This window comes from Ictidomys tridecemlineatus, chromosome 13 (genome assembly GCF_052094955.1).
Source record: "Ictidomys tridecemlineatus isolate mIctTri1 chromosome 13, mIctTri1.hap1, whole genome shotgun sequence".
NCBI classification, from domain to species: Eukaryota; Metazoa; Chordata; class Mammalia; order Rodentia; family Sciuridae; genus Ictidomys; species Ictidomys tridecemlineatus.
Window position 1 is genome coordinate 89075852 of NC_135489.1, and position 11872 is coordinate 89087723.

Consider the following 11872-nt stretch of genomic DNA (forward strand, 5'->3'; position numbering starts at 1 on the left):
TGCAGCTGCGGCAACATAGATTCTGGCAAACAACTACCACTCACTAAACAGTTTCCCAGTTCCACAATGGTTATACTGCTACTAAATATGTACCATACTAACTTTAACGTAGAACAATTATGCACTATGAAACACATACTGTATAACACATAGTGTATATAATACATGGAATATCTACTAAGAATTTCCATAGTAACCATGGCAGTGACAATGGCAGTAATAAGTTTTTACAGCAGCTGGCACTTATTCATGAATCAGAAATTGTGTATGAATGCTCCTGGCCATATCCCCAGCAGTCAGCACCAGGCCCGAACAGGAAGGAGGACTGACACACACTGCTGCACAAACAAGCAGCCCCAGCTTCTGAAGAGACAAGCGAGCTCTACTTCTTAGAGTACTAAAAATTCCTTTACAAAATATCACTAACCTAATCACAAAAGCATAGATCCTGAAATTAGAGCAAAAGCAAAAGGTTTTTCTTAACCTTCTAAATACTTAAAAGCTTTAGTTAAACTGCTTACTGCCCAGTTTATTCATACTGTATTATATAACCAATAAACCAATCAGCAGCTTCAGAATTTACCATAAAAAAAAAATCTCCAAAATCCATTTACTATAGAAGTGGTCATTTGAGGAAAAAAAATAATTTTTCCATTCTACAGACCTAAAATTGTAGTTCAGAAGCAGCTACTTAGGCAGGGGCCAGGCCCTTTGTTCCTTTCATACCACTTCCACACAGGATAATATTGTCTGGACAAATACTTAAATATGCTTCCATCACCTTCACGTTAAAATAAAAATACTTAAACCAAATTAACTATATTCTCTTCATTTCTTTGGAAAATTTGGGGAGAGAGAAGCTAGCTTCTCTTATCAAGGCACTATGACTTTTTTAAAAAAAAGTATAATGCAGTATTTTTAAATTCTAAAACCATTAACCAGGTGACTGATCTTGGGCAAATCACTTAACCTCTCTGGCCCAGTCTATAACCCTTTCACTTTGGGATTAACAAAACTGTCCTATTCTTTAACTTTCTAAATGAAAAAGAATATGTATGCATACATAAAGTTTTTGAAAAATAACAATGCTTGTGTCAAAGACTGAACATTCAATGTGTGTATGCACCTTGACTACCTCAACTAAAATAAAAACAGGTAGTCCACAATAAAATTTTAATTTTTATGATCTAGATAGGAGGGTATAAGCAAACAGAAGGAAATGGATATTTTGAGAAAATGTGAAAAAACACATTTTTATCAATTTATAATCTAAAGCTGTTGTTAGAGGCAAATATTTATAACATGAGAAAAATGCTCACAGTACATTTATGCCCAGCAAACAAAAGAAATGTATCAAAATGTAAATAGCAGTTATTTCTAGGTTTTATTTATCTATTGAACTTTCCATATTAAGCATGGTTTTATAATCAGAAGGGACTTTAAGCCTGTGCGCTTATTAACTTCATTTGCTCATAAAGTTTTTAATCTGTAAAGTCCTAAGGGAAAACTTCCAAAGATTCAAAAGAGCAGATCTTCCAAAGTTTGTGTTACTCAGGATTTGGGCAGAGACAAGATGGTCAAGCATTTACCTATGCACAGCTTCCCCTATTCTTTAAGTATGTCTACTTAACAACACCAAATACAATATAAATGCCATGTTAATAGCTGTTATACTATTAAGGAAAATTGACAACAAAAAAGTCTATTTGTTCAATATACACATATTATTTTATAAATATTTTCAAGCAGTTGGTTGAATAGCAGATGTAGAATCTGTGAATAGAGTCGACTTTTTTTATAATCCCTTACATGTGATTTTTTTCTAATTAAAAAAAAAAAACTACTCAACCAGACTGGACTTAATGATTTCTGAAAAATGTTCAACTTTATAATTCTGACACATATTTCAGTTTATAAAAATAATGCAGAACAAGCTGCTCACTGAAGCAATTGACACTCTTTATAAAAAACAGACCTACCTGGCTCTTTAACATAATCATGGGCAGGAGCCATTCTGAGAGAAGTACATATCCCCAAATCCATCTACTAAGATTCCCTCACAGGACCACCAACTGATAGCAAGGATAAGAGGCAAAAGACACATTTATGTAGCTGTGACTTAACTGTTTTAAGTATTTATTAATAAAATTTACTTTTATCTAGATTTGTGAATTGTAATTGGATGTGTCAACCTCAAAAACAGATTCTCCAAAGATTAATAAATACATTTGTAAGTAGCATTTCAATGGGAACAGTCTGGCCAAAATAAGAAATGTGTGTATTCAAGGGGGCTGAGACAAGCACCAAGTTTTAAAGGCAAAATAAGGAGCATTATATAAATTACCTTGAAACAATATCCCTTGGCTACCAAGCTTGATAACAAGGTGGTGGCAGTTCAAGGCCATATAGGCAGCTGCTGGGCAGACATCCTCTCAAGTGGCCTGTGTGCAAGACTGTGGTTCTGGCAATCTCCAGCACGAGCACAAGGTCCCTCCTTCACAGCCTCCCGGCTTTACTTTTTGTTGTTGTTAGGGTTTGACAAGTGACTATTAAGAGTCTACTTACACAGGTAGCTGTAAACATTAGATTTGTTTCTTATTTACCTTTACTGACCTTTATTATGAAAGATTTCAGACTACATAATACTTGTTATTGAAAAGAATATATAACAAAACCTTTGCTTCAATCTCTCAAAGCTATCAAACTGAGTAAATCAATTATCTTGTTTATTATATTATAAAAAGAGCTACAAATTCTCTGTAGAAACTGTCTTAAAACACAGAAAAGGAAAATGGATGAAAACAAGACACCCTAATCCTGAAGTTGGGCTAAAGACTGCTAACACTCTTTGCTTTCTGACCTTTTTTCTCCTTATAAAAAACGGCTCATATTTATGCAGCTTTCCAACAGGAGATAAGGGTGTCACCACTGATCAGCGGATTACCAGAAATATAAACATGAAGCAATACCACTTGCGAAGCACTTTTATCACAAACTATTGAAACCTGAATCTAATCCAGCCCTTGAATCTACCTCAAAACTTATGAAGAAAACATGTAAGATATTTCCAGAATTTGAGACTTTCTGCTGGACAACTGACAGGGTCTTTTCAACAAATCAATGGCATGATTTTAAAAAGGCAGCGGAAGTCACTGCCTAAGATTTAGACACATGACAACCAAATGCAATGCACACTGAAAAACAGAAACAATAGCATAAAAAAAAAAATCAACAAACCTTTAAACAGATGCTGTTAAAGAGTTAGTACAGGCCCACAATTCCAACAGGTTGAGAGGCTGAGGCAAAAGGATCATAAATTCAAGGCCAACCTGGGCAACTTAGCAAGACCCTGTCTCAAAAAAATAAAAAGGACTGGGGATGTAGCTCAATGGTAAAGCAACCCTGAGTTCAATTCCCAGTACCAAAAGGAAAAAAAAAAAAAAAAAAAAAAATCAGCGCTGGCTTCAGATGATAACAGTAACATGATTACACAAAGAAAATTTCCCATTTTTTGTTGTCAGAAAATGCAAACTCAAAAGGACAAAACTTTAGGTGATCCAAGATTTGTTTTATTACACAAACAAAAACACAAATAAGTATGATAAAATGTTAATGATTAAATTTATATTAAGTTAAGGCAGATAGGTTTGTACATTTTTATAAAAAGTTTTTATAAATTTTTTCTTATTTTTGGTACCGGGGATTGAACTCAGGGGCACTCAACCACTGAGCCACATGCCCAGCCCTATTTTTTTATTTAGAGACAGGGTCTCAGTGAGTTGCTTAAGTGCCTTGCTTTTGCTGAGACTGGCTTTGAACTCCCAACCCTTCTGCCTCAGCCTCCTCAGGAGATGCCAGGATTAGCTGGGATTACAGGCATGCCCTACCATACTAAGCAAATTTAAATTTTTAACTGAGTAATCAGTCATATTTCAGTTCTAATAAACCCAGTGAACAAGCATTTGCAAAAATAGTATTTTTATGAATGTTTTCATGCTTCAAAGAAAGCAAGACTCTCTTACCTCTGAAAAGCAACTAAGACTTCATTGAGCAGTTTAGGTAAAATACAAAGGCTCAGTAGTTCAAAGCCAGCCTCAGCAATGGTGAGGTACTAAGCAACTCAGAGTGACCTATCTCTAAAGAAAATATAAAAAAGGGCTGGGGATGTGACTCAGGGGTTAAGTGCCCCTGGGTTCAATCCCTGGTACAAAAAAAATAAAAATAAAAATAAAAAAGATGCAAAGGCAAGAGAAAGAGAAACAGGGAATACCTACCCTATGAGAAAATGTTAAAAAATATCTGCTAAAAGACTGTTTCCACACATCAGCACTGCCTCATTAAAAAAGCCTTCAGGGAAACTTACAGGGAGAGGAAATGGTGAGATGAAAGTCAGAGGGTACCAAGTATCAGAACCAGTCTAGATCTAATGCGCAACATGACCAACACCGACATAAAAATGTTCTGTACTTAGGATTGCAGCTAAATGGGTAGATTTAAGTGGCTCTTCCCACAAAATGAGAGAGAAAACAAACTGTGTGAAATGAAGGGATATATTAATTTGTTTCACTAAAGTAACTATTTTACCATCTTTATGTATCCCATAGCATCAGTTATATACCTTGAATATATACAGTAAAATTGAATTTTTAAAAGAGGGAAACTGGTACAGTAAATAAACAATGATATTACCAACACTAATAATCAGAAAACACTAAATTTTGAAAAATTTAAAATCAAGTTTTCCCCATTCTTGTATGTAGTAGATCCCCACCATCCTTGGGGAATATGTCCCAAGACCCACAGGGATTACCTGAAATGAGAAAAGTACCAAACCTTGTAATTTAATGCTTTTTTCCATCTTAATTAAGGAATTATCACACAGTTTTATACTTTGTGGTATTACAGCAAAACCAGCACAATTTATTTTTCCTTCTTTAAATTTTCATAGACATGATTTTTTCTTATGGTAGATCTTTGCAACCTCACCATATGATTTTATTTTTCTGTCATCAAGTCAAAAGTTGTCACCTTCCACTTAAAGGAAGTACTTTATGAATTCTCTTCAGCATCTGAACTGCCTAGACCCCACACTCTGGTTCCTTAGGGCCATTATTAAGCAAAATAATGGTTATTGGAACACAAGCACTGCAATAGCCACACCCTGATAAGGAAACACCTCCCCAGTGACTTAACAGGTAGACACCACATCCAGTATGGAGATGCTGCCACCCAAAGGGACTGGTCAGGTCCCAGGTAGCAGAACAGGGCAGCACAGGACTTCGTCTCGTTACTCAAAATCGCATGAATTTAAACTTGTGAATTATTTATTTCTGGAATTTTCCATTTAATTTTTTGGGACCCAAGTTGGTCAGAAGAAACTGAAGCCACAGAAAGTTAAAACCACTGATGGAGGTAGAAGACATTTCTATTTTTCCACTTCATAGAAAAATGCCATTTTCTTTTTGTACAATTGTCACGTAGTCACAAACAGTGAATGCCAGAACACGCAAAAAAACACCTACAAAAAGTACAAAAATGAAACCATCTACCTATTAGGTTAGTCAACTCTTTATAAAATACTCCAGTAACTACTTTCTGGAACAACAAGATTTTTAAAAACACAACTGTCTGCAACAGGAAGATGAAAAACCTGAGGAAAAAACAATCCAAAATTTTTAAAAATGGGAATTATAGGTGAAATCATCTAAGTTTTATAAGTCCAAAAAGCATTTGCTGGGCAATTATTTATGATGCCAGATCTTGTTACCACGGATACAAAGATAAAAAGAAATGGGTATATCCTCAAGTAGTCCATAGCATAATCTGGGAGAGAAAATTTATATAAGAATAAATACTAAAAAGTACCATTAATGTGAAAAGTGAAAAGTACCATTGTTGTAGTAAGCACAAGCTTCAGTAGTGGCGTGAAAAAGACAGTGACCATCTTGAACCTGGGGAACATCACAAAAGTGAGTCTTGAACTGCAGACTGCCTGACAAATAAGAGGCAGGCCATTATTCCAAGGTAAAGTGCAAGAGCTCTTGCAAAGGTCTCGCATCAGCCTGGAGTGTTTGGGAAAATGGTTTCATACAGCCACTTAGGGCAGAAGAGAAAGCAGTCCCTAAGGTTAGAGGGGCAGGCAGGGGATCTTGGACTTTCCCAAGTACACAAAGGGAAATACTTGTTCTTTAACCTATTGAGCAACAACATCAGGTTTTACTTTTTCAGAGAGTAGTTCTTGCAGTGGTGTGGAAGTCTAAAGAAATGAGTGCAGAGAAAAGGACCAAGAAGAAAAGATGAGATAATCATCTGAAATAAGGAAATCTCCCCCAAAGTCCAGATGTCACTTTTGAGTTAACATACCCTATAACCACAGGCCTACTAGGTACCTTCTCAGAATATCCTAAAGGGACCTAAACACATGAATCTCACCTAATTCGACCTTGATCTTCCCCCTACCCCCTCCCACATGGTCCTAAAGGAAACACAACTGGCCTTCATCCAAACTCCAGTTTCTTCTCTGGGACAGCACCACCAGATATGGAAGTAGAAATCCCAGAGGAGCAACCCATGACTTCAGCCCTTCTATAGGCTCATGTCTAAAAGACCCCAAATTTCACTGTGGTGACCTCTGAATTTCCCATCACCACTCCTCAGTCCTGTGGCACCTCTGGCCAGGGCTGCGGCAGCTGCCTGCTCTTTCTTTCTCACTTTAATTTTGACTTGCATTGCAAAATACAACCACAGATCTGATGTTACTGGAGTTCTGCTGCCATTACTGCACCTCCCATACCACATGGTACACTTATGAATCCATTAATGGGCTGGGCTCAGTGGTACAGCACTTGAACAGCATGTGTGAGGCACTGATTTGAGCCTCAGCACCACATAAAAACAAATAAATAAAAGTGTTGTGTACACTATAACTAAAAATATTAAAACTTAAAAAATCCATCAGTGGCTTGGGATAAAAACGAATCTCCTCATTTAGCTCATTTTGGTCATTAACAAATGGAATACCACACTGACCTCTTTCAGTTTTCCAACTCCCAGGTTACTTCCCACCACAGGGTCTTTGCACATACATTCTCCTTTCTTCTTCCTCTAGGTAACTTCTGCTTGTTCCTGCACTCTTAGTTCAACTGGGACAGCCTTCCCAGACCAGATCCAAGTCCCCTGTCTTAAATTCTCAAAGCACCACACCTTCACAGCTACATTTCATTCATCTCAATATTGGTTTATTATACATCTCTCCCTTAGAATCACCCCATGAAAATAAGGATTGTGTTTAGCTCACAACTATAATTCAAATATTTATCTGGCATATAGCACTCAAATTTAATGCAATTATATTAACTAATTAATTAGATTCATGAGTGAATGAATTTAAAAATCAATTTAGAAGCAGAGATACGTTAAAGGGGACAGGGCAAAGAAATATTTCAATTATTAGATGTGCAAAGTCAAAGTGTCTCCTGTATGAGTAATCATGTCACTAAAAAATTAAAATTAAAAATATACAAATATGGGGGTAGTGGAAAAATATATACACACAAAGAAGAGTAGGCTTAAGCAGTGGGGGAAAATACTAAATGTTGATTATGAGCATCTAAGGAATATTCAAATTCAAATGGTCAATAAGTTGTTAAGAGTATGCATTCTTGACTAAAGTCTGAATTAAAATACAAATTTGGGTGTATATCAGAATGTACAGAAGAGAAAACCTCAAAATAAGGAGAACTCAGAATGAGATAAAGATGAAATCAAGCTAGAGTCTAAAACAGCATTTAAGAAAAAGGACATAAGATTAAAAAAAAGAGCAAAGAAGAAAATTAAAAGGCAATGTTGTAGAAGTCAAGAATTGGGTTTAAAAAAATCATAGGTAATATTAACTGCCAAAGAGAGGTCAAGCGAGAAAAAAAAATTGTAAATGATCAATGCAGTTGGCAATCAATAATTATCACAACAGACATGACTACAGTTGACTGAGGAGTGAAGAGAGGTGAGGAGCCAGAGAGACACTGAATGTGGACTATGTGCCTGAATGCAAAAGAAACAAAAAACCAGGAAGGGCACAGACTAGGAGTTGCAGGTCAAGGAAATATTTTATTTGCTTATTCTCAAAATGAAAGACTTTGGTGTACTTATGTGTTAAAAGGAAGAGGCCACTGGCTGAAAACATGAGGGAAAATATCTGATAGAACACAGTCTAAATATGAATCCCAAGGGATTTTACCTTTACCAGCTAAAAAAAAGGAACCAAGAATCTTAGAGATGAGAGGTGTTTCTGTATCAGGGCAAGGAACTGTGGATGTATATATGGATAGCTGCAGACCGACAGGTGTTCCAGAGGGGGCAGCTTAAGTTTCATACAAAAAATTTTATCCTGTGGACAACAGAGATACTTGACAATAAGAGACACTTGGAATAACAAAATGACACTTTATGTTTTAAGGAAGTGGTGGGGAGGTCACCCCAAAGGTTTGATGTAGCCAATATGAAATGGAAGGGTCTTCTAGAACCACCTGAAAGTATGCTAACTGTTCAGTAGAGTATTCTTCTCCTTGCTGTGCTACTTCTTACTCCAAATGCACAGGTCCCTGATCCCTCTGACAGCTCTAATCTTGCTTTGTATTGTTATGGGCCATTTCATCACAATGATTTTGTTCTATTTTCCTACTCTCCCTGATAATTAAGAGGAAGAACATATCTGGAATTTGTTTTAGCATTTTCTAAACTTTCTTCAAACTTTCCTCCTTAACTGCTAAAGAAGAAACATTATGAGGTAAAAAATTTAAACAAAAAAAAATTAGTTTCACATAAAATACCAAATTTCAAATCTAAATTCCAAATCAAATTCCTGCCAGGGTTTAATCACAGAATTTAAAGAAAAACAGATAAATATCTTGGTCTTTTTATAATATGGCCAAAGACCTACTTCAGAATTCACTGCCATGGTTAAAGCACTTCTGCATATTACTGATTACATAAAAAAACAATATAAACTTTTCAAAATACTGAGGTATGCAGAAAACTTCCTATTACCAACTTCTCCAAAATTGTACAAGGTGCTGAAAACTCATCTCAAGATGATCATATAATGCACATAAAAGAAAAAAACACCCAATTTCAGAATGATTAAATGAGACACTCCTGGAGAAATTATCTTAGTCAAATGTAGAATCAAAACAATTAAAATAAACCTACTAGAAGATGACACTGGATTTTGTAAAACTATCTTGTAATAGACCTTCACTAAACTAAAAAGTTGTAGGTTGACTCAAGTCAGTTAAATAATTTTATTATACCATCATTAAACTGAGCACAAACACTGTAGATTCTAAGTCTCCCCACTTAGTGCCGAGATGTTCAAAAACAAAGGTGTCCATCCCAACTATTTACCTTTAACTACAAGAGTGACATTAAAAATCAGCTGGCACCAAATGTCAACTATTTCACCCTTCTCTTTCTTCCCCCTCCATCCTCCCCATCCCCCCACCTTTAAACAGAAGCACAGACTCCTGGACTTTCAAGGATGGGCTTGGCATTCTCCCTTCAGTGCTTACTCAACCACTCCCTTGCCCACCTTCCCTAGCAGCTGAAAAGAATCTTCCTTGAAGACCTCTTTAACCAGGGAAATAGGGCTGGGTTCCTCCGACATGCTTGTGAACGCCTGTCATCTGTCTCTCTTTTGTCCCCCTCACCAGTCTTGGAGTTCTTTATAACTCAGAATGGTCACACAGAACAACCTCTTCTGGAGTCCTAGCTATGATTTTTCAATACCCAAAGAGAATGACACATAGGGATAAGACCATGTAATGTTTTATGTTTTTTTTTTTCTTAAACTTACCTCACTCCTGAAAGTTACCGTGCAGGGTGGGTTTGAGTGCCTTTTTAAACTTGCTTCTGCACTACTTACTCCCTATGACAACGTTACAACTTCGCTAGAGAATCCTTGAAACTGTAGTAGGCATTTCCTGGCCTAAAACTAGCTTTAGATTTAGAGGCTTCTGAGAGATTCCTAATGACCACACATTCACGGCTACTGGTCGGAAAAAGTTCCTCTGCAAACGAAGCCTGTCAAAAGGTAAAAGCAAACTACACTCGAAAAACACATCATAGAGGTTCACGTTAAATTTTTTTATGCTTAAGGTAAGGGCTGCTTTAATGAAAGTCATCTCATGACCTTTCAGATCTGTGCCCCAGATAAAACTACGCAAAATCACCCAACGAACACAAGTCTGCTGCAACTAAGTGCACTCACCACACCTCGGAATATTAAGAGCCGAGTTAAAACTAAATCCTCGGCTCACAAGCAGTTCGCTGGCTCCCACTCAGAGCCCGCAACGTGAATGTCATTCTGAGAATGCCAGAACCTAAGTTCGTTTTTTAATTTCTAAAACTACTTAAAAATGTTCCTGTGTTAACAACCCAGTTGTAATTACTTGGACGCAATCCAGTGGCAACTGATTTTCCGTGTACCCCTGGAAATGCTTGGCACCTCGCAAAACCCATCTCCGCCTTGTTCCCGAGCCGAACCCTCCGCTGCCTTCCCAGCCAGCGTCGCCCGCAGCCGGCCAGGGCTCGCTAACTGCCCTCGGGCTCCACCAGCGCCCTCGACACGTGAGGAACAAAGCCGCTCCCCGGCGTCCCCCAAGTCCCCTCCACTGCGCGGCGCGAGCGGCCCGGATTCCACGAAGGTCACGGGCACTCCGCTCCCTCCCCGCCGGGCGGCGCGGCTAGCGACACCTCGTCGCGCTCCGGGAGAGCGGCTCCTGACCCGGCGCCGGGACCAGGCGGGGGCGAGCGCCGGCCCCACGCCCTCCGCACAGCGCCGCCCCACCCCGCCGGCGCGGCCCGCACGGCCCGCACTGCACCGCCCTCCGCCCGCCCGCCCGGCGCTCGCGCCCGCCGCCCACGCCCGGCCGCCGCCGCCTCGGCCCGGGACGCGCGGCAAGATGGCGGCTGCGCCTCCGCCCGCTCCGCCGCGCCTGGCCGGGCCTCGCCGCGCCGCGCGGGGCCACAGGAGGGAGGGCCGCGGGGAGGGCGCGGCCGCGGCCAGGGCGGGCCAGCGCCGCGGAGGGGGAGGCGGGCGCGGCGCGGCCCGCAAGGCCGCCCAGGCCCGCCGCCGCCCGTCGGCCCGCGGCCCGCCGCCCACCTTTGAATTTGAGGTCTGTGGGCGGGTCGAGGACCAGGATCTGCTCGTGCTTCGCCATGGACCCGGAGGCGGACGCCATCGGAGGCAGCGCAGAGCGGGGGCGCGCCCGCGGCGGCGGTGTGCTGCTGGGCGGGACGACGGCGCCGCTCGGCCGCGCTAGGACGGGGCCAGCTCCGGGCGCCTGGGCCTCGACGCCTGTCGCCTTGTCGCGGCTCCGGTGGCCGGCGCTAGGTCCGCAGCTCCGGTCTCACAACTGACTCAACCCCACACCAGCCGCCGCGGCCACGCGCACTGCGATCCTCGGCGCCCCACGTGACAGCCCCTGCGTGCCTACGTGCGCGTCCTGGCGGCGGCGCGCCCCGCCCCCGAGTCCGCCCGGTGCTGCGCGGCTCGGGCTGCTGCGCCTGCGCACTCCCGCCTGCCGCTCCAGGCGCCCGCTGTCAAGGGAACGGCCGTGACAGGGGGCGGGGCGGGGCTCAGAGGGCCGCCGCGGGGCTCCGCGCACGGCAAAGGCACGGTCCTCCGTCACGTCGAGCTTGGAGTTTGAACCTAGAGGACCTGCGATGGTGGCACATGACTCTGCCAGTGGGAACGCCTGACGCAGGAGAACGTGGTCGGGCAGCGCCACGCACTACGACTCCCAGAATGCCCCGCGTGGGCGAGCCTCAGCGCGCCGGCGCCGTCCAGTCGCGCGGGGGCCGACGGGAGGTGCGG

General features: G+C 41.4%; 1 protein-coding gene across 6 annotated transcripts in view; it reads right to left on the minus strand.

Annotated features, from left to right (window-relative positions):
• Vapa (VAMP associated protein A) overlaps window positions 1–11488 on the minus strand; it is a 36433-nt gene extending 24945 nt beyond the window's left edge. Inside the window, exon 1 of one of the 6 annotated variants that reach the window (XM_078030442.1) lies at window positions 11159–11488. In XM_078030442.1, coding sequence (XP_077886568.1) covers window positions 11159–11237 — 79 coding nt within the window. In that variant the 5' untranslated portion in view covers window positions 11238–11488. Of the gene's footprint in view, window positions 1–2344; window positions 2421–10445; window positions 10658–11158 lie in introns of those variants that run through there. The other 5 variants (XM_078030445.1, XM_078030446.1, XM_078030447.1 and 2 more) reach the window with 5 other exon arrangements.
• Between the last annotated feature and the right edge of the window lie 384 nt (window positions 11489–11872).